Here is a 24,903-nt window from a genome sequence, read left to right as displayed (position 1 = left end):
CCTGGCCCAGGCAGGGAGCCATACACAGCGCTTCTATCCAGGTGCAACTCACCTGGTTTGGCACATGGTTGTAGGGACAGGATTGCACCCCCGCAGCTCCCATGAAGACATGCCTTGAAGGGATTTTCGAGGGCACCTCTTGTCAAAATATTTGGGCGGGCGGCTGAAACCTCCTGGACGACGACTGACAATGCCAAGGTGGAAAAGGAGAAGACTTCTTGTTTGTTTGTTTGTTTGTTTGGGGTGCCACACTGTAAATGTTGTTAACCTTCCTTTCTCCGAGCCGCAGGGGCTTTTTGCCAGATCTATGGATGCAGGGTAGAATCCACCGGGGGGGGGGGAGGTGTCTGATGGGGTGCGGGGGGGTGGTCATTACTGCTGAATTGGCAAGGAAGGGCCGTACGTGTGGCTAAATGTGGTGGGGAAGACAGCCACAGGAAGTGAACTGGAAAAAATAAAAAAAAAATATGGACATTTTTGAGATGATGATATTTTTTTTTAGCTCGATATTTTTTATTTTTTTAAGTTAAAAGGCGGAAATACGAAAGGAAAGGAAAGGAAAGCAATTGAAACTGCAGTTGTCAGCCGTGAAGGCCTTTTTTTACTCTCTCTGTGTTTCCCTTATTTTTCTTCTCTCCTCTTCTCATGTCATTGTGTTCTGCATCAAACCCCTTTAAAACATCCCTCAGAGCTACGAGAAGGTTGGTGTGGTTTTTTGTTTTCCTTTTTTACTTTCTTTACCCACATATTTTTACATTTCTTAAAAGAAAAAATTAAAAAAATTAAAAAAGAGAGAAATATATAAATAAATCTATATCTTATTACTGCGATATATCTTTTTTTATAAAAAAAATTAATAAATGACATAAAAATAAAATGGCAAATATATATATATGATTGAATATTCTTTTCTTTAAAAAAAAAAGAGAGAAAAAGCAAGAAAATCTCTGCGTATTTATATATATATCTATATATATATTTTATATATTTAAAAAAAAAAAGTTGACAAAGCGAGACCCTCCCCCCTCTTCGTTCTCGGGTCTCGTTGGAGATGAGTTGAGTTGCATTGTGGGCCGTGTGCTCTCTTCTTCTGCATCCCTTGGTTGCATCTCTGTGTGCACTTTTTTCTGTCGTCATGGTTACCTTGCTGTATGGACATTTTGGGCCTGATCTGCATGATAGGAGAATGTTTACGAGGCAACGATATTTTGCATGCCGGTCCTTATCAGTTTTTTTATTTTTTAAAAAAAATTAATATTATTAATTTCTCCCGCCCCCTTTAAATTTTTTATTGTTATTTCCGTTCTTTCAAATTGTGTGCGTGAGTGTGCGCGTGCGTGTATGTATATATATCTATACATATAATTTCAAATGAACTTCTTTCTTTTTTTTAACGTTATCAGTGGATTTTCCCCCACCCGCAAATTTATTTCTTTTTAAACTTTTTGATTTTTGCTTTTTGTTTGTTTGTTTCTCTCTTTTTTCTTTTTTTCCCAAAAAAACCTTCCTTTTTGTCGGTTTGTCAGTTGGTTGGTTTCGATCGGTTATGCTGTGCTGTAATTTTATTCCAACTGCATTGTGGAAAAAAAGCCAGTGTTCCTGCTACCCTTTCTTCCACCCCCTCCTCCAAATCTACAACCCCCTCCCACACCCCTCTGACGATTTAACAACCTCCAACCAGCTCTAATGCCTGTCTGAGGAACAGCCTCCTGGGAGGAGGGGAGGGGGGGTCTCAGCTAGACGGCCCCGAAAGGAACTTGAGTTTTACATGGGCTGCTAAAAAGGGAACTTAAGCATTGCCCTCAAGTTGACAGAGCAATCCTGGACCCCCATTACACAAGCAGAAGTTTACTTTCCTTAAACACAATCGCTTCCGGATAACCACCGCACCCTCGATCCACATGCAAAACATTTACACTCTTGCAAACCTGCATTTTTGATACCACCGTCAAGAGCAGGGGTCAGCAAACTTTTTCAGCAGGGATCCGGTCCACTGTCCCTCTGACCATGTGGTGGGCTGGACTATATTTGGGGGGGGGGGAATAATGAACGAATTCCTAAGCCCCACAAATAACCCAGAGATGCATTTTAAATAAGAGGACACATTCTATTCATGTAAAAACACCAGGCAGGCCCCACAAATAACCCAGAGATGCATTTTAGATAAAAGGACACATTCTACTCATGTAAAAACACCAGGCATGCCCCACAAATAACCCAGAGATGCATTTTAAATAAAAGGACACATTCTACTCATGTAAAAACACCAGGCAGGCCCCACAAATAACCCAGAGACGCATTTTAGATAAAAGGACACATTCTACTCATGTAAAAACACCAGGCAGGCCCCACAAATAACCCAGAGACGCATTTTAGATAAAAGGACACATTCTACTCATGTAAAAACACCAGGCAGGCACCACAAATAACCCAGAGATGCATTTTAAATAAAAGGACACATTCTACTCATGTAAAAACACCAGGCAGGCCCCACAAATAACCCAGAGATGCATTTTAAATAAAAGGACACATTCTACTCATGTAAAAACACCAGGCAGGCCCCACAAATAACCCAGAGATGCATTTTAAATAAAAGGACACATTCTACTCATGTAAAAAACAAGTTGATTCCCGGACCATCCACGGGCCGGATTTAGAAGGCGATTGGGCCAGATCCAGCCCCCGGGCCTTAGTTTGCCTACCCATGGTCCAGACAGACTGCATTGCAGAGGGTTGGGCTGGATGACCCTTCAAATTCTGTGGCGCCAACAGAGCATAGCTGCCCCCTACACCTGTCATCTAATGATGACTCTGTCTGTAAAGGTTGTAAACGTTTAAAATAAGCCGATAAAAGTCTCTTTCAATGCCCTGTTTGAAAGTACATTGCAGCAGGAGGATTAAACAATTCTTTTTTAAAGCTTCAGGCAAACCGCGGGTTATTCTCAAGGTCCCCCACAAAGTGCCTATGGTTCCACGCAGAACAAAATTGCACCCGTTGAGGCTTATGGCCTTCTGAGACTTTGCACCGGGGATGGAGAGCCTGTGTGGCCCTCCAAAATATTGGTGGACTACAATGCCCATCATCCCTGACCGTTGGCCATGTTGGCTGAGGCAGGCGGCATCTAATAAGGACCACTTTCCTGCCCCTTTTTTCTTTTTCTTTTTTAGAATTTATATGCCACTCGATTGCAGCAAAAAAAAAACCTAAGCAGTTTACAATAGAAGTTTAAAGGATCAGTGGGAACTGTCCAGAGATTCCAAAGGGATTAAGATCAACAGCGAAACAGATTAAAATGACATTATTTGACAAAATTAACTCCGCCTCCCTTTGTCACTGGCCACAACTACCCACCTGGGTGAGAACCAGGAATCTGGGAAGTGCGGTTTGTTGAGAGTTGTCAGGAGACCTCCTCAGAGCGCTACAGTTCCCAGAGTGGTTTAGCAATCAATCAAGAATAAGGGGGGGGGTCTCCTTACAACTTAAAATATACAGTGCAGATGGAGACAAAGTAAACCAATTCAAAGCAACATTCAAATTACAGTGGTACCTCGGTTTACAAACACAATTGGTTCCGGAAGTCTGTACTTAACCTGAAGCGAACTTTCTCATTGAAAGTAATGGACAGTGGATTAATCCGTTCCAGACGGGTCCGCGGAGTACTTAAACTGAAAGTACTCAAACCGAGGCGTAGTTAAACCGAGGTATGACTGTACATGTCTCGGTAGGCGTGCCTGAGCAAAGTTTTCAACAGGCACCAAAAAAAGGGAGCACAAAGGCCTTTGTTTAATATCAATTAGCAGAGAGTTCCAGAGGGTAAGATGGACTTTCTTATGTGACTGAGGTGAGTGCCACATAAATGCCTCTGGAAACCACCTGCGATTTTGGATATTTTTAAAGTTAAACTTAGAAAATACTTTGTATTTGGGGGATGGAATCATCATAGGGTATTAGATTACTGCAATGCGTTATGTAGGGCTGCCTCTGAAGATGGTTCAGAAACGTCAGCTACTGGGAGTGCAGAATTCAGCGGCCAGGTTGCTCATCGGAACAATACGGTTTGAGCATCTTACACCAATCCTGGTATGACTGCACTGGCTACCAATTAGTTTCTGGGCCCAAGTGCTGGTTTTGACCTATAAAGCCTTAAACGGCTCAGGACTGCAATACCTCAGGGACCGCCTCTTTCCATATGAACCTACCCGGACCCTGAGATCATCCTCTGAGGCTCTCCTTCATGTGCCTCCTTCTCGAGAGGTCCGGAGGGTGGCAACACGAGAACAGGGCCTTCTCTGCAGTGGCTCCCCGTCTGTGGGATGCTCTCCCCCGGGAAGTTCGCCTGGTGCCTTCATTATACACCTTTGGGCACCAGGCAAAAACATTCATCTTCTCCCCAGCCTGGCTGATTATCATTCAATACCCTTTTAAATGCGTTGTGGGAATGGGGTTATTGGGTTTTTCTTGGGGTTTTTTGTTTGTTTGGTATGTAGTATGTCTTTTTTATATCGTGATTTTATCTTGTGAACCGCCCTGAGACCTGCCAGTATAGGGCGGTATACAAATTTAATAAATAATAAAAATAATAAATAAAATGCACCACACCGTACACATTTCAGACAGTATCAGTTTGATAAGACTCCCCATTGCAAACTTTTGAAGGGTCTGCTGCTGCTTATAAATGGCTCTCTCTCTCTCTCTCTGACACACACACACACACACACACACACACACACACACACACACACACTTTCCGGCATTCCCAAATCTCCACCCACCCACCCCAAAAAACCCCACCCGTCTTCTATATAGGACTCCTATTCCCTTAATAATGCAAAGATGATGGCCTTATAAAACCCAGTGGGCAAGTTCCTAATGTACAGGTATTAAAGCTGTGTGGTCGACCTGTTTGTGTATTTATTCATTGAGAAATCCGGTGCAGCTTTGACAGTTATCTGTCTCATTATTATTTCCTCTCTCTTTTACTTTTGCTTTCTCTTCCTCTCTCTCTCTTTCTTTCCTTCCTTCTCTCTCTCTTTCTCTCTCTGTCTGTCTTTCTCTAAAGATGCTGGTATTTCTGTGCTCAAAGAACGCCTGGGTGCTGGCGCTTTTACATGCACACACTTCATCCTTTCACAGATGTTCCCCTCGCTTCTGAGGTTCGGGGGGAGGGCGTGCCTCACCCTAGAATGCCCAAAAGCAGGGAATCCAGAGTATGCCTCTGAACGCCAGTTTCTGGGTATCCCAAGCGGGGTCCGGCTGGCAAGCCTCCCCGAAGAAAGAGTCCCTAGATAGACATTTGATATGAACCAGTCCGGCTCACCCAATGTTCTCACGAAACAATAGATGGTTTCTTCCCTGCACCAAGGCATCCTTGACCCCACTTGCCCTTTCCTCCGGAGATTAATTAGCATTTGCAAATGATTACTTCAGCTGGAGGACAGGGTGGTGGGTGATGCGAGCTTGCAAGGCTTGTGAGCTACCTTTCAGGCAAGTCTCAAGCCTCACTTGTAAAGCAAGGTTTCCAAATTTGCTCATCCGACTGGGGCTGACAGGAGTTGTGGTCCAAAATCTCCGCAGGGCACCAATTTGTAGGGGCACGAGGCAGCAATAACCCCCTGGAGTTAAGAGCAGGCATCCCCAAACTGTGGCCCTCCAGATGTTTTGGCCTACAACTCCCATGATCCCAGCTAACAGGACCAGTGGTCGGGGAAGATGGGAATTGTAGTCCAAAACATCTGGAGGGCCGAAGTTTGGGGATGCCTGAGTTAGAGTCTTCTGCAAATGTTGTAGAAATGTGGGAAAATTAATGAAATACATAGGGCCAGATCCCAGGCTTAGCTGAAATTGGGTCTTGTCAAAAGCTATGGGGCAAGTGTAGTCATGACTTGGGGTTGGTCCTTTCTGGGGGCAGAGCTGTGCTGATTAACGACCTAAGTAATATAGGACAGCTAACTCCAATGAGTCTACTCTGAGTAGGACTTAGTTGGATGCAACCCTTGATGTTTAAGCCCCCACTTATTTCAGTGGGAACTTAAGAGCAGCTGACTTGTTCTGAATCCAACAGGTGGATGGAGCCTGTAGTGTAAAATATTTTGAGCCGAGGGGCTGACTTGTGCTAGAGCAGGCACCCCCAAACTTTGGCCCTCCAGATGTTTTGGACTACAGTTCCCATCATCCCTGACCACTGGTCCTGTTAGCTAGGGATCATGGGAATTGTAGGCCAAAACATCTGGAGGGCTGCGGTTTGGGGGTGCCTGTGCTAGAGTATGGGGTTAAGGCTACAGTAATGACCAAGTGAGGGCAGGAATTTGAGAAGGCCACATCTGCATGAAGATTATTTTGTTGGAATGTCAACATTTCCCACTCCTAAAAAAATTAAAAAGGAGAAACATGAATTTTGCAGTCTGGGAACTTCCCTGCCCTATGGATTCCTCCACTGGGATTTCTTCCCACAGAGTAGTGTGGTTTGTTTGGAGTTTTTTTTTAGTTTGCCCCACATAAAAATCCTCATAAGGTTATCAGAGGTCCTTAGTTTTTAAGCTCGTCTTCAGAGATACCACTCATTAACTTGCCCTCCTCTTTGCCCCTTCGGGGGAGAGTCGAGTGTCTTTATATAACATAATTGGGGAGGCCTCTTGAATCCCCAGCAGCTTCAAGACAACTTAATGGAGGTGGGGATGTTCCCCCCCCCCCCGAGGGTAGAAAGTTTTGAAAAACACCAGCTGTGGAGGAAGGACTATTCAAGGATAACCTGCCCAAGTTGAAAACCTTGACAATCTTCAATTCCGGTGGGGTATAAACCAGCCAGGCCCCTTACAGAATAATAATAATAATAATAACACGTATGTTCTGTAACATGCCTATGAAAAATAAAGCAAAAACTTTACAAAAAGCAAGTCCGTGGCCTACAGTGAGTAGAACAGGCATAGGCAAACTCGGCCCTCCAGATGTTTTGGGACTACAACTCCCATCATCCCTGACCACTGGTCCTGTTAGCTGGTGATGGGAGTTGTAGTCCCAAAAACATCTGGAGGGCCGAGTTTGCCTGTGCCTGGAGTAGAATGTCTGGGTGGCCACTGTGAGACTGAGATGCTGGACTATTCGGGCCCTGATCCAGCAGTGATCTTTTTTAGGGCTCTTGCAGTAATAACCCAACTGTCTTCAGGATATCAAGGCTTTGGGGTGACCATATCTCAATATTTCACTGCTGTGGTGCATTTTTGAGGCCTTATCCAGTCAGCACAGTTGGGCATTTCAGAACACATTGTTGTGACATTAGCATTCAGTGTTGCGAAGCTACATTAAGAGGTTGCTTGTTCATTACTGCAATTCTCTCGTCCATAGGCTTCCTCTTTGTAAAGTTCTTGGATTTTTTTTTCATACCTGTGTTCCAGATTTAGTGCCTTGACTTTATTTACTCTCTTGGTATGACACCTTCTGCTCTCCCCCCCCCCCCCCACTGAGTTCTTAGTATTATTGCTTTGGTGTAGGGAGGGTTGAAGGGACGCAGGTGGCGCTGTGGTCTAAACCACTGAGCCTCTTGGGCTTGCCAATCAGAAGGTCGGCGGTTCAAATCCCTGTGACAGTTCCAGCTCCTGCCAACCCAGCAGTTCGAAAGCATGTCAAAGTGCAAGCAGATAAATAGGTACCGCTCCGGCAGGAATGTAAATGGTGTTTCCGTGCGCTGCTCTAGTTTCGCCAGGAGCGGCTTAGTCCTGCTGGCCATATGACACGGGAAAACTGTCTGTGGACAAACGCCGGCTCCCTCGGCCTGTAAAGCAAGATCAGCGCCGTAACCCCAGAGTCGTCTGCGACTGGACTTAACTGTCAGGGGTCCTTTACCTTTTTTTTTTAGGGAGGGTTAGGTTGGGGTTTTTTTGCAGGGTGCATCTCTTTAAACACCCCCCCCCAAAAAAAAAAACCCACTGAGGAATTCCCCACTCCCACCTCACCTGCACACAAGGGACACCAGGAAGGTATCTAGAATACAGAAAGTAAGGAAAAACTTTCCCGATTATGGGTTGTCTTCAATGCCAGTCCTACTCAGAGCAGAGCCACTGAAATTAAAGGACATAGCCAACCATTAACTGTAGTAGGTCTACTCTTGAGTAGGATTTAATGGGGTGCAAGCCATCCATACAGCTTTCTTCCCTGATCTCTGGAACTCAGGGAGAGAGATCTGTCTCTTGCGGTATTATTTATTAAAATTCAGTCATCTCCACATTTGCATTGAAAGAGAGAGAGAGAAAGAAAGAGAGAATGAAAGAAAGAAAGAAAGAATTGGTCAAGGGGTAAGTGGAATGCCCCCTGCTATTTTTGGAAAGTCTGCTACTTTTAAAATCTGTATTATCTGAGCTGGAAAGATATTGAACAAACTTTAACAAGAATCAGTTAAATTAACACTCTGTTTCTGCAGAAGGATTTCTCAAGAGTTTCAGGGGAGTATATGCCTTCAAACCAAATTACTTGCTGCAGGAACACTGTGCTATTCGTGATTTTGAAATACTCTGCCTGCTTTTGTCTTATTATCCCTTTTTGCATTGCTGTTCTCTTTGTTTTTAGGGGGGTGGGTGGGGAATTTAGATTACACCTTGTCACACACACTGCAGACAAAAAACAACAACCACTAATGCCACCCTTAATATGAAGGGTAGGGGGGGGGGTGTCGGTCCGAGCATCGGTCCGGGATCCAATTTGACTTCCGAATGATCCCATTCGCCCATCGTGCAAAACGAACCAACCGATGCACTAAAAAGGAAACCAGCTAAACAACCAAATTGGGGTGGGCATTTAGAACAATTCCCGTGAGTTGCTGTATTTGGATAGCCAACATGCTAAATTGTTAAAGGGAGAAGGAAAGAAACCCATCGTTTTGGGGGGGTTGAGGGTAAATAATTCCACTAATATCCAGCTTATGACAGGCAACATAGCCTAAATTTGCATCTAGGGGGAGATGAAAGGAAGACAGACCAGAGAGGTTACACACAAATAACCTGCTTGAGAAGGGACGGGACAGGTGTAATCTAATATTCACTACAAATATGTATATCAAGGCTGCACATTATTTTGCCCTCCCTTTTCCTCCCCCCTCCTCATTTTGGAGTAAGACAGAACGGACACCACTCCTCTGTCTCGCCCAAAATGCTAATAATGTCCGCCTTCTCACCTCATTCGGAGCTATGGGCTTGCTGGGTGTCAAAATGTTTAAGACCATTTCGGTTTCCTTTGGTGCTTTCTCAACCAGTCACCCTTCAGTTTTGATTTGGTGTTCTTTTCGTTTTTCCATTGTGTGGTTGTTTTAGTATTTTTTAAAAAATTTATTAAAAGCAAAACAAAGCACAATTATTTCCCACCCCGTTCCTTATGTCATACAATTGCAGTTGACTTCTATTTTACCACGTTGTTTTTTTTTTTATTTCACATGGATTTCGTTTTTCTCCTCTCCTCTCCCCCCGCCCCGGCCCCATGACCCTCCCACCCACCCACCTTTCCCTTCCTGCCTTAATTTTGACTTGCTTTTCTACGTGAATCGGGGTTTGAAGCAACGAGAACTCGCCCAAAAGGCTACTACCCCCCCACCCTCTTTCCCGACATTCCCAACCCCTTGCAACCCCTTGCAAATTGTTCTTCTTCAATGGTAAAATCCGGGGCGGGGGGGCGGGGTATGGTGGGGATAAATGATTATCATAAAGCAAAAAAAAACCCTAGCAGGGAGACACTGGAACTAGAACCTTCCTCAGAACTTTCTTTCCAGCATGGGAGAACGGTCTCAGGGCAGGCTGCGGGGGTCGCCATTGCCCGACAAACCTGGACTCTCCGTTCCTCTACAACCAGGTCTGTAAAAAAATTAAGCTTGCACCTCCCTGCTTTCTCCCTTCATCCCCTCATGGATCCTTTTGGTTCTCATCCAGGTCAAATAAGTAAGGACAGCGCAGGAGTTTTTAGAAGCTGACTGGAAACTGTCTCTCCAGAGTCTCGGGCCAAGAGAAGGTCCTCTCAATTTTTATCTCCCTCCCCCCCCCCCAAAAAAACCCAGGACGTTTAGCACACCGAGCTATACCTCTCCCCTCCAATAAAAGAAAAGCTGTAGAGATAAAATTACAAGTTGCAAGAGCTCTTCTCTTTTCCAGGTGCCAGGCTAGCGTAACATGGCACCTGGCATTGCCCGCACACTAAATTGTAATTTGGTGCTGCATGAACAAGACCTGGGCCACCTTAGCAGCATCCATTTGAAGCAAAGGTCAGCAAACTTTTTCAGCAAAGGGCCGGTCCACTGTCCCTCAGACCTTGTGGGGGGGCCGGAGAATATTTTGAAGAAGAAAAATGAAGGGATTCCTATGCCCCACAAATAACCCACAGATGCATTTTAAATAAAAGGACACATTCTACTCCTGTAAAAACAAACACACACACAGAAATCCGCGTGCCGGATTTAGAAGGTGATTGGGCCAGATGGGGCCCCAGGGCCTTAGTTTGCCTACCCATGATTTAAAGGGTTATTATGATGCCTCTTCGAACAGCCGTGGCTTCTCTCACAAAAGTTATGGGGGCTATCATTTCTTAAGACGTGCTGAGACTTGTTAAGATGAACCCTCTCGCCATCCTTCCTCCCCATGGAGCTGCAATCCCCTGTGAAAAGATATTGACGGTTAAACCGCTCCAGGAGATGAATTAGGGCCTCCTAACCAACTCTCAGCCTACTTAAGAAACTACATATCCCAGGATTCTTGGGGGGGGGGGGCGGCAGCCATGGTTGCTTAAAGTTGTATCAATAATGTTTTAAATGGTGTGAATGTATTCATGCGCGTTTTTAAGTAAGCTCGGCTGTCGTTTTGTCCAAACCGGCTAGCGTAAACTTGACCCTGAGAAGCCAGGATCAAACTTTGGATTCTGAGCCTGGCTCATAGGCAGAGCATGAGACACTTAATCTCAGGGCTGTGGCTTCGAGCCCCGTCTTGGTTGAACGATTCCTGCACTGCAGGGGGTTGGACTAGATCAGGCATCCCCAAACTGCGGCCTCTCCAAATATTTTGGCCTACAACTCCCATGATCCCTAGCTAACAGGACCAATGGTCAGGGATGATGAGAATTGTAGTCCAAAACATCTGGAGGGCCGAAGTTTGGGGGTGCCTGGACTAGATGATCCTTGTGGTCCCTTCCAACTCTACAATTCTGTTAAAAAAACAAGAACAACAGTGCCCCCACCCTAACCCCAGACAATCGGATGCCTTCCAGCTATTTTGGACCACAACTGGGATTGATGCGAGTTTTATTCATTTATTCATTTCATAAAACTCAACACACCTCTTGACTGGAAAGAAAGAAAGAAAGAAACATCCAAGCAGTTTAGAATCAAACAGTAAAACTATCACTTTAAAAAACAAAACAGAATCATGGAATTGTAGAGTCCAACCCACTTCAATGCGGGAATCTTCTGCCCAAGACTCTGAGATTAAGAGTCTTACGCTCTACCGACTGAGCCACTTAAAAAACACGCAATCTTGCCCTGGGGAAAAACAACACCCTTTGCCCAAAAACACATGTTTTGGGGAGCTATGAGAGAACAGCCCCCCACCAAATTGTGTCTTTCGGGGCCACGATCTCGCGTGAATCATGTGAGTTGCACAGGAACGCAGACCCAGAAGATGGGGAGGAAAAGACCAGAACCATCTGCTTCCTGTTCTTGACCAATCATTGTTAATCTTTACCTCCGAACTGGGAACTGGTTAGTTAAACTTGCCAGGGTCACAGTTTGGTCCTGACTCCCCCCGCAATAAAACCACAGTTTGCTCTTTTCAAATGTTAACAATATATCATGGTTAGTTTAAACCACAGAGCCTAATGTCCAGAGCCAGTTCAACAGTGGAAAAAAGCCACCTTGGGGCACTCTCAAGATGTCCTGAACCTGGAAGCTTTCCACGACTTCCATAGCATCTCCACTTCATGACAGGGAGTTGAGATGGTGTTCACCCCATATTTTCTGTTTTGCGGTTCTTTTTATGACACCTTCACTCCAAATGTTCTCTTCAGCCTTACTCTCCCCACCTTTTGCATAAATATGCTACCCCACCTGCCCCCCAAAATGTGGCCTCCTTCCTCCCAGTCAGCCATATGATCATCAGGGGAGGAGGGGGGGATTACACTAAATGTAAATTCCCCATGGGAACATTTCCTTCCTTCCTTTCTGGCCACTTTGCGAGGAGAGCAACAAAACACTCCCTTTCTCCCCCTGGCTAACTTGAGAACAGCGATTGGGGTTCCCTTCAGACTTCGATTCACAGCATTGGTCTTTACTATGGTTTACCGATTTTACTTAATTCTGGTTTGTTCTTTCTTTCTTTTCTTCCTTCTTCCCTTTTACCTTCCTTCCCCTGTTTCCCCACCCCTCCCCTCCCCTCCAAGTGCAAGACTCCGTTCAGTTCTCCTGTTCTGTTTCCAATTATTATTATTTAGGTGTGTGTGTTTTCGCATTCATTCCTGCCATTTGTTTCCCACCGGAACACCGTTTGCTGACCGGATCTGCTCCGTTCAGTTGAATACCGCCCAAGTTTTCTTCCACTTGCCTCTTCCCTTGTTACTACAATCCCTTCCCAGAAACTGGATTCCCAACCCTGTTGAAATTTTTTTAAAAGCTCATTCCTCCTGCCCCTTTTCCCGCCTGCATTCCTTCAGCCGGTTCCCTCTCTCTCTTTCTCCTCCTCTGCCGCCCCTTCCTTCCGTTCTCCAAAGTCCCCTCTCTCCATTTTGATTCAAAAAAATGGGCTCCATTTTTAAAAAATCTGTTATTTCTCTGAACTGCCACTTGTAGCTGAATTTGGAAAGTATCCCAAGCAGAGAAGGTGATATTTAGTCTCAAAAGGAATATTATTTTTTTGGGGGGGGGGAAGAGGCTGAGATTCCCTCACACTCATCTCTCAAGGTGAATCTGTGTCTCTCTAAGGCATTATTGGACTACAACTCTCAATCGGCCCCAACCAACGGACTCAGGGATGATGGGAATTGTAGTCCAGCAGCGCTTACAGGCACCCCCAAAATGCGTCCCTCCAGATGTTTTGGCCTACAACTCCCATGATCCCTAGCTAACAGGACCAGTGGTCGGGGAAGATGGGAATTGTAGTCCAAAACATCTGGAGGGTCGAAGTCTGGGGATGCCTGGTTTAGAAGGTCATAGATTGTCATCCCCTGTTTAGGGAAGTTTTTAATGTTTGATGGATTTCTGTGTTTTAATATTTTGTTGGAAGCCGCCCAGAGTGGCTGGGGGAACCCGGCCAGATGGGCGGGGTATAAATAAATAAATTATTATTATTATTATTATTATTATTATTATTATCATCCCTAGGTAAGATCATGTTGGGAGGCAGCAGTGAGCAGAAGCTTTTAGATGATAGGCAGCTGCCTTGTACACAGTCGGTCAGAACCTTGGGCCGTTTAATTTAGTATTGTCCCCACTGGCTGGCAGAGCCTTGCAGTGTTTCAGAGAGGGGCGTTCCCAGTCCTACCCGGAGATGCCAGGGATTAAATCCAGTCCCAAGATGCTCTTGAACGGAGGTAGAGCCTTCCTGAACCTATAAGTCTCTTAACCCTCATGGTTCAGAGTAAAAAGGGGACGATTTAAATAGGCATATAGGAAGCTGCCTTGTAACCAGCCCACCTGTAATGAGTGGCTCTTAAACTGAATACAGCCCAGTGAGGTTGCAGGGGGGATTACTTTGAAATCTCCATAACATTGCAAGACAGGCTTGCTAAATCGGGGGGGGGGGGGGAGAGAGAGGTGGCTCTCTTGCAGCAGGGCCCCCACCCATAAACCAGTCTTCCCAGACAGATCCACCGCCTTTAGATCGAGTGGGCCCAGTGGGAGAACAGGAGATTTTCAGAATCCCTACAAAAAAAATTATTTAAAAAATGGACCCGTCCCTGCCTGCTCCCACCCCGGTAAAAGCACCCTCTCCTTGCCGCTCTCCCCCCCCCCCCCCGCCCATTAAAGGTCTGGAAAGCATCCATCCATCCTTTCGTTTGTTTGTTTGTTTGTTTCCTTTCTCGAAGTTGCCCGTTTCCATGGCCTTGTTTTTCCTTCCTCTTATGATTATTATCAATTGTTTATTATTATTATTATTATTATTATTATTATTATTATTATGCCAGGGCTGCGATGTGCCAATGTTAAAACCTACTGCGCATTGGTTCACATCGGCAAGAAAAAGTAAAGAAAATGAGTATGCAGCATTTTTAAAAAGTGGGTTTCGCCCCCCCGACCCTTAACCCTTCTCTCTCTCTCTCTCTCTCTCTCTCTCTCTCTCTCTCTCTCTCTCTCTCTCTCTCTCTCTCTCCTGGTCTCTTTTTCTATTTTCCTTACCCATGTGGGCATTTGCGAGTTCCAATGCTCTCCATCTCCTTTCCTCCTCCCTGTCTCTGTCTGTCTCTCTCTCTTTCTCCTCCTCCTCCTCTCTTGTTCTCTTCTCTCCATTCTTCTCTTTTGCATGATGTTTGTGATTCTGAGAGCTGCATCTATTGATGGAATCATGTCAGATCTTTCAAAGAGGCTTCGTTAGGGTTTCACTGCCCGAAAACCACAAAAATTTCATTAGAGTTTCTCATCTTTTCCCCATCGCTGGCTCTCGCCTCGCCGCCACGTCCCCTCTCGCCGTGCACTCCTCTGGGCCGCTTCATGGAGGCAGGGGGGTGGGGTGGGGTGAGGAAAGGAGAGGAGGGACCCCCTCACCACCACCACCCAGAGGGGGCACCCTTGTGAACTCCCCGCTTCTGGTTTGCAGCTAGATTTTGGCCACCTCCAGGGAACAAGCCCCCCCTCCCTCCCACCCAGCTGCCAATCCCACCTTTTTTTTAACCTGCCTTAAGTTTTGGGGGGCTGTGGCGAGAACCGCTCTGTCCCTCCAGGCTCCCTTAGGAGCTGTGTGCATTTCAAGAAAGGACCAAGGCTTTGAGCCCATGCAGGTGTTCACTGTACCCAACATCTGCACCAGATGCTAGGATGGGGAAGCTGCCCCCCCCCAATTTGCCGGACTCCCAAGTCCCACCAGCCCTTGCCGCCGGCATGGCCAATGGCCAAGGTACAGTGGTGTCCAAACTTTTTTCAAAGAGGGCCAGTTTTGATGAAGTGAAGGGCCATGAGGGCCGACCCAAGGGCCAACCAAAGTTGTTGACTTTTTTTTTAGGATTGCAGTTCTTGAGCTATTTTTTTAGGATTGAAGTTAGAATCATAGAATAGAATCATAGAATCCTAGAGTTGGAAGAGACCACAAGGGCCATCCAGTCCAACCCCCTGCCAAGCAGGAAACACCATCAAAGCATGCTTGACATATGCCTGTCAAGCCTCTGCTTAAAGACCTCCAAAGAAGGAGACTCCACCACACTCCTTGGTAGCAAATTCCACTGCCGAACAGCTCTTACTGTCAGGAAGTTCTTCCTAACAGTAAGAGCTGTTCGGCAGTGGAATTTGCTTGAGTTGTTGAGGTTTTTTTTTTAGGATTTTACCCTAGGAATGAAACTGCCACAGAGCCCGATTAAACTGGATTAGGCCCCCGAAATGGACTTTGGACATGCCTGGCCGAGGATGATGGGCATTGTAGTCCAGCAATATCTCGAAGATATATTGACCTGAGAAGCAGCGTCTCTCTTCCACGCAAGAGATGGAAGAAGGTCTCCATTGAGGAGAAGCGTTCCCTCCTGAGAGCAGGAAATGCTTCTTCTTCGATCAGGGAGGGGTAAGCTGTGCCCCCACGCCAGAGATGTTGTTGGAGTCCATTTCCCATCAGCAAACAGGGACGGTGGGATCTGGAGGGTCGCAGGCTCCGCAAACAGGGACTCGCCAAAGCTCAGTTATGGCGCCATTGTAAGAGAACAAGGGAGGCGTTCGTGGGGAGTTCTAGGACCTTTTTTTTCTAGAAAAGCAGCACTTTCTGCAACCCCTATCCTCATGGGTAGGTGGGCCTTCCTTCCCTTTTGGAAAGGCGACGTGGGTGGTCAGGCTACCCTCTCAAGATCGTTGTGGCCGCGTGTGGTTCTGTGTGCGAAAGATGCACCAGACTCTGCCTCCCTTCTGATGCCAGGCCTTCTCAATTGAAAATTGGTGTTCCCCTTTTTTCCCTCCCTCTCTTTCTCCAGCCTTGCTTCCCCCGCCCACTGTTTTGTTTCGAGGGGTGTTGGTCTCTGGAGGGGGCCAATTTAGCTTTGCAAGGGTTGGCTTTGAAAACCTGGTTTCCGATTTGAGGGAAGGTCCTCTTCCCTTCGCCTCCGCCGGAAAGGGGCCTTGCCGAAAGTGTTGGGGAAGGGGAGTAGAAGGATAGCCCACCAGCCCGCCCCAACATATGTCGGGAGAGGGGCCCCACAGTCCGGAAGTGCCACGCCCAACTTCTTTTGCTCTCTTAAAGATGAGAAATTGCTAATAAATTTTTGTGTATTTATTTGTGCTGTGATGGGTCTTAAAATCGATCAATGGACTCCTGTTGCTATGAAATACCGCTTTTATGTCTATATTCTACATATCGTTTGTGAAAGTAAAATTATTTTTGAAGTTCTGTTCGTTTGGTTTTTTCCTTTATTGATTGATTATCATTTCTCGGTATTCTGATGATTTTTAATTTCAGCTTCTTCTTTTTGTTCCCCCCCCCTTTAAATGAAGGAACGACAACAAAATGATAACAGCTGAAGCCCCATCTGTATTTAAAATCTCTTCTGCTCTTCTTTCCCCCTTATCTTTCTTTTCTTTTTCTTTTTATCCCCCCTCTCTCTCTCTCTTTCCTTTTTCTTTTTTTCTCCTTTTTTATTTTGCTTTTGTTTTTGTTACCTCTGTGCCTTTTGTCCGCAGTGCGTCGCGTGGCCCCTCGCTTCTCCATCCCCCCCTCCAGCCACGAGATCATGCCCGGGGGCAACGTCAACATCACCTGCGTGGCGGTGGGCTCCCCTATGCCCTACGTCAAGTGGATGCAGGGGGCGGAAGACTTGACACCGGAGGACGACATGCCTGTGGGCCGGAACGTCCTGGAACTGACCGACGTGAAGGACTCGGCCAACTATACCTGTGTGGCCATGTCTAGCCTGGGCGTCATCGAAGCTGTGGCACAGATCACCGTGAAATGTAAGCAGGGCTAGTTTTCCTGCCGTCGGGCGCTTGGCATGATGGGGGCTCTGCTCGAGTCTTCCTGGGGGGGGGGTTCTTCACAGCCCTCTCTGCTCTCACATGGCCAAGGGTCCAGTCTGATTCGCAGGGAAAGCGGTGCCCTTCCACACACTGCCGGACTCCTACTCCCATCAGCCCCCAATGTGAAGGTTGATGGGAGTGGGAGCCCAGCAAGATCTGGAGGTCATCGTCATTCTCTATCCCTTGCCTCCGTTTGCCTCCCAGGTGGAAGGACTGTTGCTTAAGCCGCCTGCCTGTTTTGGCTTCCCGGCTTGTGCCTTCCCTCGCGTTTGCACACCTGCCTGCTTTTTCTGCATCGCCCATCTCTCTGTCCGTTGCTCCTCCTTGCTTGTTCCTTGGCTGATCTGGAGAGCTGGACCTGGACTTGCTTCGTCTGGGGCCTGGAGTGGGGCTCCCGGGCTCGGTCGGCTGGTACGACACCCCCAACCCCTTTGCTCGCATGCGTAGAGAAAGCATGAATGAAGCGTTCAGAAATGCATCTGTGCGTGACATCGCTGCTAACCACCTGTCAGGTCAGCTTCCGCATGTATTCCAAATCGCCCGAGAGCGCTCTTAACTAGAGGCTGCTGCATGAGAATGAAAGCCCTGGGCTTTTCGGGAAACTCTAGATGTGGCCAAAACACACCTTGGGTACTCCATGCATCCGTTCTTAAGTGTGCACGAGTTTCCTGTGAATTGTGCATGAGCCTCCTCGTGTCTTTTTGCCAGCGTTGTACGATGTGTGACAGTTTACTTACACTTCTGTTCGTTTTTTATTAATAAAGCATGTGGCATTTTTGCAGAGCGACGACAGCCCCCCCCCCAAAAAAGGCAGACCTCTGCCCCCGAGGAGATTACAGTTGACAACTTGGCACAGGGATAAGAGGGAGCTGGGAAATGAGGAACGACTGGGGGATAGAGGATACGCACTTGGTTTTGGGTTGTGTTCAGGATTATTCTGTTGTAGAGAACAAGTTAAGCCCAAGCAGTTGTTGAGGAATGAAGAGTGGTTTTGAAAGGGGCAAAGGGGGTATCAGATACTCGTTCTCTAATGGAGTGGGGGGGTTAAAGGGGCTCTTGGAAGGAGTTGAACCTGAAAGTCCCGAGTTCAAACCTTGCCATCTCCAGTTAATAGGCTCAAGTAGCAGAGACTGGGAAGGACACTAAAGGGAAACATTGTCGGTCAGCAGAAACTCTGGACTCCGTGGGCCAGTGGTCAGACTCAGTATAGAGGGGGCTTTCTGTGTTCTCTCCCCTGCCCCAGCCGCCCAGTAACAAACTGCATTGCAGAAATAATATTGAACAGGGTATAACTATAAACATACTGTATATTCCTGCGTATAAGACTACTTTTTAACCAAGGAAAATCTTCTCAAAAGTTGGGGGTCGTCTTATACGCCGGGTTGTATTTCTTATATGGCGAGTATATCCCAGACTCTATATTTTAACTGGAAAAGTTGGGGGTCGTCTTATACACCCAGTCGTCTTATACGCCAGAATATACAGTAAATTGCCCCCTTCCCGCATGAACAGTAGTTTGAGAGTGGAACGGGCTCCCATGAGAGGTAGTGGACTCTCCTTCCTTAGAGCTTTTTAAGCTGAGGTTGGGGTGCCCGTCTCTCATGTAGGATCCAGTAGAGATTCCTGGGTTTCAGGGGGTTGGACTGGATGACCCTTAGGGTCCTTTTCAACTTCATGATTTCAGGATTCGTATTACATTTCTTCAAAACTCTCAGCGTTATTCTACAAGTAGATTTGAGAAGCTTCCATTTAGCAGAATATTCAGTCTACAGTAATACGCAATACTTCTTCCTTTGCGGCATTCGTTTGTTTTCTACGGCCAATTATCAAAACAAACGATGCTATTCTTCGAATCCACATTTTGTGTTTCTCTCTCTCTCTCTCTTAATTTGGCTAACCACCTTCAATTAGCCTTTCAAAAGACCAAACCATTTTTCTATGTGGTTGTGACTAATCTACCAGATTCCTGGCTATTGATAAAATAAAATAAGCAAAGACCAGCCTGCCAGAAAAAAAACAACGCTGTTCCATCTTGCTTTATTCTTTCATTAATTGAGAACCTGTGTGACGTAGTGGTTAGCTTGTCAGACTAGGACCTGGGAGACCCGGGTTCAAATCCTCACTTGGCCATGAAGCTCGTGGGGTGGCCAGTCACTGCCTCGCAGCCTAACCTACCTCACAGGGTTGTTGTGTGGGGATTAAGTGAGGGTGATCAGGAGCATAACCTCTGCCTTGAGCTCCTTGGAGGAAAAGGTGGGATGCAGATGCAAGAAATGAAAAAAAAAATAAGAACAAGTTGCTTGAGGTTTACGAGACCCATCTTTCCAATGCGGTTCCTTGCCAAACACTGCTCATGAATTTAACTCCCTGCCCGACCCCAGTATTTAGCTGTCACCATTCTTGCTGCAAAAAAAGAAAGATTAACAAATAAACTACGTGAACAGATTAAGAAAGATTGCTTTACCCCAGTGTTGTTTAGCACAACATATGCCAGTATTCCAGAAAATGAACATCGCCCCCCCCCCTCACACATCAGCATTTGGCTCAGTCTGGTTAATCTAAATTTAAAATTAAACATAAATTGCTATCTTCATTTTGAACGCTCCCCCCCCCACGTTTACCAATACAGTGGTGCCTCGCTAGACGAATTTAATTCGTTCCACGGGTCTTTTCTTATAACGAAAAATTCGTCTAGCGAATCCCATAGGAATGCATTAAAAAAAATGTTTTTTTTTTGCCCATAGGAACGCATTAATTGATGCATTCCTATGGGAAACCGCGATTCGCTAGACGAATTTTTCATAAAACGAATTCGTCTAGCGAGGCAACCTCCGCTCGAAAAATCTTTTCGTTAAGTGGAAATTTCGTTAAGCAGGGCATTCGTTAAGCGAGGCACCAATGTATACACTTTATGTTGTTTCAATAATAACGTAAGAGGGAAAATGACAGTTACTCATATTTAATCTAAGGTCGGCCACAATGGATCCCGATTGGAAGTTTGCCGAATGTTATCTGTTCATTCTGCTTGATCCGGTTTCCCTTCTGTTTTTGTTTAAACCATGGGTAGGCAAACTAAAGCCTGGGGGCCGGATCCGGCCCAATCACCTTCTAAATCTGGCCCGCGGACTACATGAGTAGAATGTGTCCTTTTATTTAAAATGCATCTCTGGGTTATTTGTGGGGCACAGGAATTTGTTCATTCCCCCCCCCAATATAGTCCGGCCCCCCACAAGGTCTGAGGGACAGTGCACTGGCCCCCTGCTGAAAAAGTTTGCTGACCCCTGTTTTAAACCAATTCACAAACCAAGAACCTAAATACATTGACCACCACAGACACATGCAAATTTATTGCGCTGTTTTCATGATATGCAAATGCCACGAGAAGACCTGGTCTATTTATTTGTATGGTTCATTATTCCGATGATTCTTGTCTATAAAACCCAATGAAACATTTTTTAAAGGGGGAGGGGGTTGAGTAACCAGCTCCTCCTCCTTCAGATCTTCATTATCTTTTGACATTATTATGTTCTGAAATAGGCATCCCCAAACTTCGGCCCTCCAGATGTTTTGGACTACAATTCCCATCATCCCTGACCACTGGTCCTGTTAGCTAGGGATCATGGGAGTTGTAGGCCAAAACACCTGGAGGGCCGCAGTTTGGGGGTGCCTGTTCTAAAAGAAGGGGAGTGATTCCTATCCCTTCCCACTTCCCTGCATGCTCCCAAGAACGGTGGATATTTTGCCCTTTCCAAGATGTGTTCCAAAATGGCGGCCATGCCCAAGGCGCTCGGCTCCCACCTGGCTGCTTCGGAAACCGTGTCTCCTTTTAGACACACACTCACAAGCAAAGCTGTTGGTTGGTGGGTTGTTGTGGTTTTTTTTAGCTCAGAGCTCACGTTAATGATTCCAGATGCTGAGCCGAGCACTTTCCCTTTTGATGGAGCCGTTTAAGGAGGATAATAAACTGTGCCTAACAAGGCTGGGAACATTTCTCCAAACAGCCGCGCCGTCTCTAGACCTGCGCTGCCGGCTCCCGATGCCCTAACGCGCCAATTAGGTGCAGCGTTTAGCATATGGCGGCCTGCTGTTTGCATTTGGTTTGCCTTTCCCGTGAGTTTTTCCTCTCCCGGTTTTTTTTCTCAGCGCTCCCCAAGGCTCCCGGGACCCCCATCGTGACAGAGACGACCGCCACAAGCATTACCATCACGTGGGACTCGGGGAACCCCGACCCCGTGTCCTACTACGTGATCGAGTACAAGTCGAAGAGCCAGGACGGGCCCTACCAGATCAAGGAAGACATCACCACCACCCGCTACAGCATCGGGGGGCTCAGCCCCAACTCAGAGTATGAGATCTGGGTGTCGGCTGTCAACACCATCGGGCAGGGGCCTCCCAGCGACCCCGTGGTGATGCGGACAGGGGAGCAGGCGCCGGCCAGCGCCCCCCGCAACGTCCAGGGCCGGATGCTGAGTGCCTCGACCATGATCATCCAATGGGAGGAGCCCGTGGAGCCGAACGGTCAGATCCGCGGCTACAGGGTCTACTACACCATGGAGCCAGACCAGCCGGTCAGCAACTGGCAGAAGCACAACGTGGACGACAGCCTGTTGACCACCGTCAGCAGTCTCCTGGAGATGGAAACCTACACCGTTCGGGTCCTGGCTTTCACTTCCGTGGGAGACGGGCCGCTCTCGGACCCGATCCAAGTCAAAACCAAGCAAGGAGGTGAGTCCTCGCTGAGCCAGCGTTGTGACTACGACGCGGGTCCCATCATCCAAATGCAGCACGTTCTCAGGAAATCATTTGCTAGGCGAGCGTTCGCACGGCGAGTCAATGTTGGTTCCTATACATAAATTTCTAATGTGATCTTGACCTCTAAATGATGGGGAGGTGGGGGACACACACAGGAAAACAGCTTGCAAAAAAAACAAGCAAGGAGGGGGAAAAATGCTTTCTTGTTTGTCCAATCTCTCCCCCCTTCCTTCCTGCGTGAAAGCAGGGTGCTGGGCTCTGATCCAGCAGGTCTCATCTTACATTCTTACCTACAACAACGTCAGGGTCTTTTTGTTTTTCCTGCTTTCGTCAGTTCCCGGGCAACCCATGAACTTCCGGGCAGAAGCCAAGAGCGACAGCAGCATTTTGCTGACCTGGAGTCCTCCCCGCCAGGACATCATATTGAAGTATGAGCTGGTTTTCAAAGACGCCACGCAGGCAAAACCCGAGGTAAGCGTCTGCTTTTTTTTTTTTCTTCACGGGGGCTTCTTTGTGGTGGCTCCCCTGGTGACGGAATGCTGTCTCCAGAGAGACTCGCCTGGCACTTGTGTTAGGACCTATTCAGGGCAAAGAGCAGAACTCCCCATCCCCCCCCAAAGCCCTTTTCCAAAACAAAAAGACATTCTTTTTATTTCTTAGGAACAATCACACTTCCTGAGCCCCACTTCCTGGGTCTCAGAGCTATTTTCTATATTGATTTCATCCTGCTTCATATAGCTTTGTGCCGGCTTGCACTAAACGTTGTGCTGGCGCCGCTTCCGCGTCGATAGTTTTTAAGTTGTTTATTGATTGCGTTTTATCGTGTTTAATTCAGGGGCTGCCCAGAGTAATAGCGAGGAAACTTAATTCCGGCAGGGGAGTCTCTGTTTGGCCTTTGGTACCCGGACCAGGCCATGCCCCTCTCTGAGCCACTGTGGGCTCCCCCTCCAGTCCTTTTTAAGGAAGTTTGTAATGTGTTGATGTTTTATTATGCTTTTATACAGTACCTGTTGGAAGCTGCCCAGAGTGGCTGGGGCAACCCATTTAGATGGGCAGGGAGCTAATAATAAAATTATTGACGTTGTTTTACCTAACCAGGAAATGCCCTTGAATGTAAGTAATGCCAAGCAAATAAAATAAAATGCACCCCCCTCCACAACATCGGTTCTGCTGAAAATGGTTTTTGTATAGAAATCCAGATCTTAATCATAAAGACGGCCGAGTCGTTTACTCTCGGCTACCTGAGCAGTTGCAGCTCATAACTGGAAGAGTGTAAATATCGACCGGCGGCATCAAAAAGTTTGGCAAAGTGCTCTTTTGGAGAAATGAGCACATGCAGAAGATAAAGGGCATTTGGGAATCCGTGGAAAGCATGGATTTGCTCTGCTGGTGTAAACAGATGGTGCCTGCTCCCCACCCACACGGAGAGGTGTAGTGGTTAGAGCACTGGGCTAGGGCCTGGGAGAGCAGGGTTCGAATCTCCACTCAGATTGACCTTGGGTCAATCACAACTCTCAGCCTGACCTACCTCGCAGGGTTGTTGCTGTGGGGATTAAATGAAGACCAGGGGGTAACCACGTAAATGCTGCTTTGAGCTCCTTAGAGAGAAAGGTGGGGTGTAAATCCGATAAAAACTAATAACTCAAAAAGCCCATAATATATGAATCACTCCATCTCAAAAACCTGTAAAAGAGAAAGGGGGTATTAAGATAATCTGTGTGTGTAGTTATCGAGCTGTCCTAAGCTGCCTCCTTGCATCTATCCTGTTTGTTTCATTTGTATCTTCAAAATGTTTAATATAGTTGTTGTTTTTAAGTGTATTTCCCCCTCAGACCACCCCCCGGCTAGTAAATCAGGTGTGGGGGACCTTTGCTGCTCCAGATGCTGCTGAATTGCAACTCCCATCACCATCGGCCATGCTTCTCATGAAATCATTTCATTGTATGGTTTGAAGGGGGACCCCCGAGGGTCATCTAGTCCAACCCCTGGCAATGCAGCAGTCACAGCTAAAGAATCCCAGGCAGGTGGCCACCGAACCTCTGCTTAAAAACCTCGGCGGAAGGAGAGCTGACCCCCTTTCCAAGGTTGACCCCATTCCATGCTGCTGAGGCTCATGGGAGCTGTAGTTCGGGAGCAACATAAACGACGCATTCGCGAGAACCGAGCATTTGTTGCAGGGAAAGGGGTGTGCCTCTTGGGCCTGTTCACACTTTTTGCACTTTGGTTTGTCTCCCCGTTTCCCCGCTCCCACCCTTCTGCAGACGAGGACCTTTGACCCCGTGACCTCGTTCACTGTGAGAGACCTGAAGCCCAACACAGAGTATGTCTTCAAACTGGCTGCTCGCTCGGCCTTGGGCATTGGGGCCGAAACCCCGGAGGTCAGGGAGCGAACCCTGCAGGCTAGTAGGTGTCTGTTTTCCTTTCCCCAAAATTCTCCGCCGGGGGAGGGAATCCCTTGTCTGGGAGGAGGAGGTGTGGATGGTAGTCACGGGATGGTGAGCGGGGGGTGTGTGCGCGCGCCAGAGGGCGGGCGCAGGGAAGCTGCGCACCTCGATTCGGTCCTTTCGCCTGGTCTCATCCCCTGTCACTTAATCCGAGGGTCCGTTTTGCTCTCTGGGCTCCGTTCGGTCCAAACCAGCTCGTGATCATGCGTGTTGTGTGGAAGGGCATGCAGGTGGTTGGAGACAGATGGACAGCCCGTCCTGGTCCCTCTGTCCACACAGATGTCTGCATTTAAACCCTCGTTTGCAGAGGGCGCAGGTGCCTCTTGAAGGAAGTGGTGATACCTGTCTCTCCCCCCCCCCCCTCTCTGCACCAAGGGAATATTGCACTTCTTCTGTTTGTCCCCAAACCGGAAGTCAGCGGCCTGCTTCCTTTAGAATTCCAGTTCATTGCCAAACTTTTAAGTGGCAAGAGGGCCACCTGTAGCTGATGGGCAGGGTGGGTGGCTTGGGGTGAATGGATGTGTGGCCTCTTAGTGGCCCAAGAGGGGTTG

At 47.2% G+C, this 24,903-nt stretch overlaps 1 protein-coding gene and 1 long non-coding RNA gene across 5 annotated transcripts in view; both read left to right on the top strand.

Annotated features, from left to right (window-relative positions):
- PTPRS (protein tyrosine phosphatase receptor type S) overlaps window positions 1-24,903 on the top strand; it is a 225,725-nt gene that overhangs the window by 112,489 nt on the left and 88,333 nt on the right. For all 4 annotated transcript variants that reach the window (XM_035118880.2, XM_060275383.1, XM_060275384.1 and 1 more), the window contains exons 7-10: window positions 16,824-17,093; window positions 21,300-21,881; window positions 22,243-22,379; window positions 24,170-24,311. In XM_035118880.2, the coding sequence (XP_034974771.2) occupies window positions 16,824-17,093; window positions 21,300-21,881; window positions 22,243-22,379; window positions 24,170-24,311 (1,131 nt within the window). The remainder of the gene's footprint in view (window positions 1-16,823; window positions 17,094-21,299; window positions 21,882-22,242; window positions 22,380-24,169; window positions 24,312-24,903) is intronic.
- On the top strand, window positions 369-7,921 carry LOC132592268 (uncharacterized). The gene is made up of 2 exons (XR_009557716.1): window positions 369-6,894; window positions 7,032-7,921. It is a non-coding gene; the product is annotated as an uncharacterized LOC132592268 (long non-coding RNA).

This window comes from Zootoca vivipara, chromosome 6 (genome assembly GCF_963506605.1).
Source record: "Zootoca vivipara chromosome 6, rZooViv1.1, whole genome shotgun sequence".
In the NCBI taxonomy this organism is placed as follows: Eukaryota; Metazoa; Chordata; class Lepidosauria; order Squamata; family Lacertidae; genus Zootoca; species Zootoca vivipara.
The sequence above is the reverse complement of the archived record's forward strand: the minus strand, read 5'-3'. Positions and strand labels throughout refer to the sequence as shown.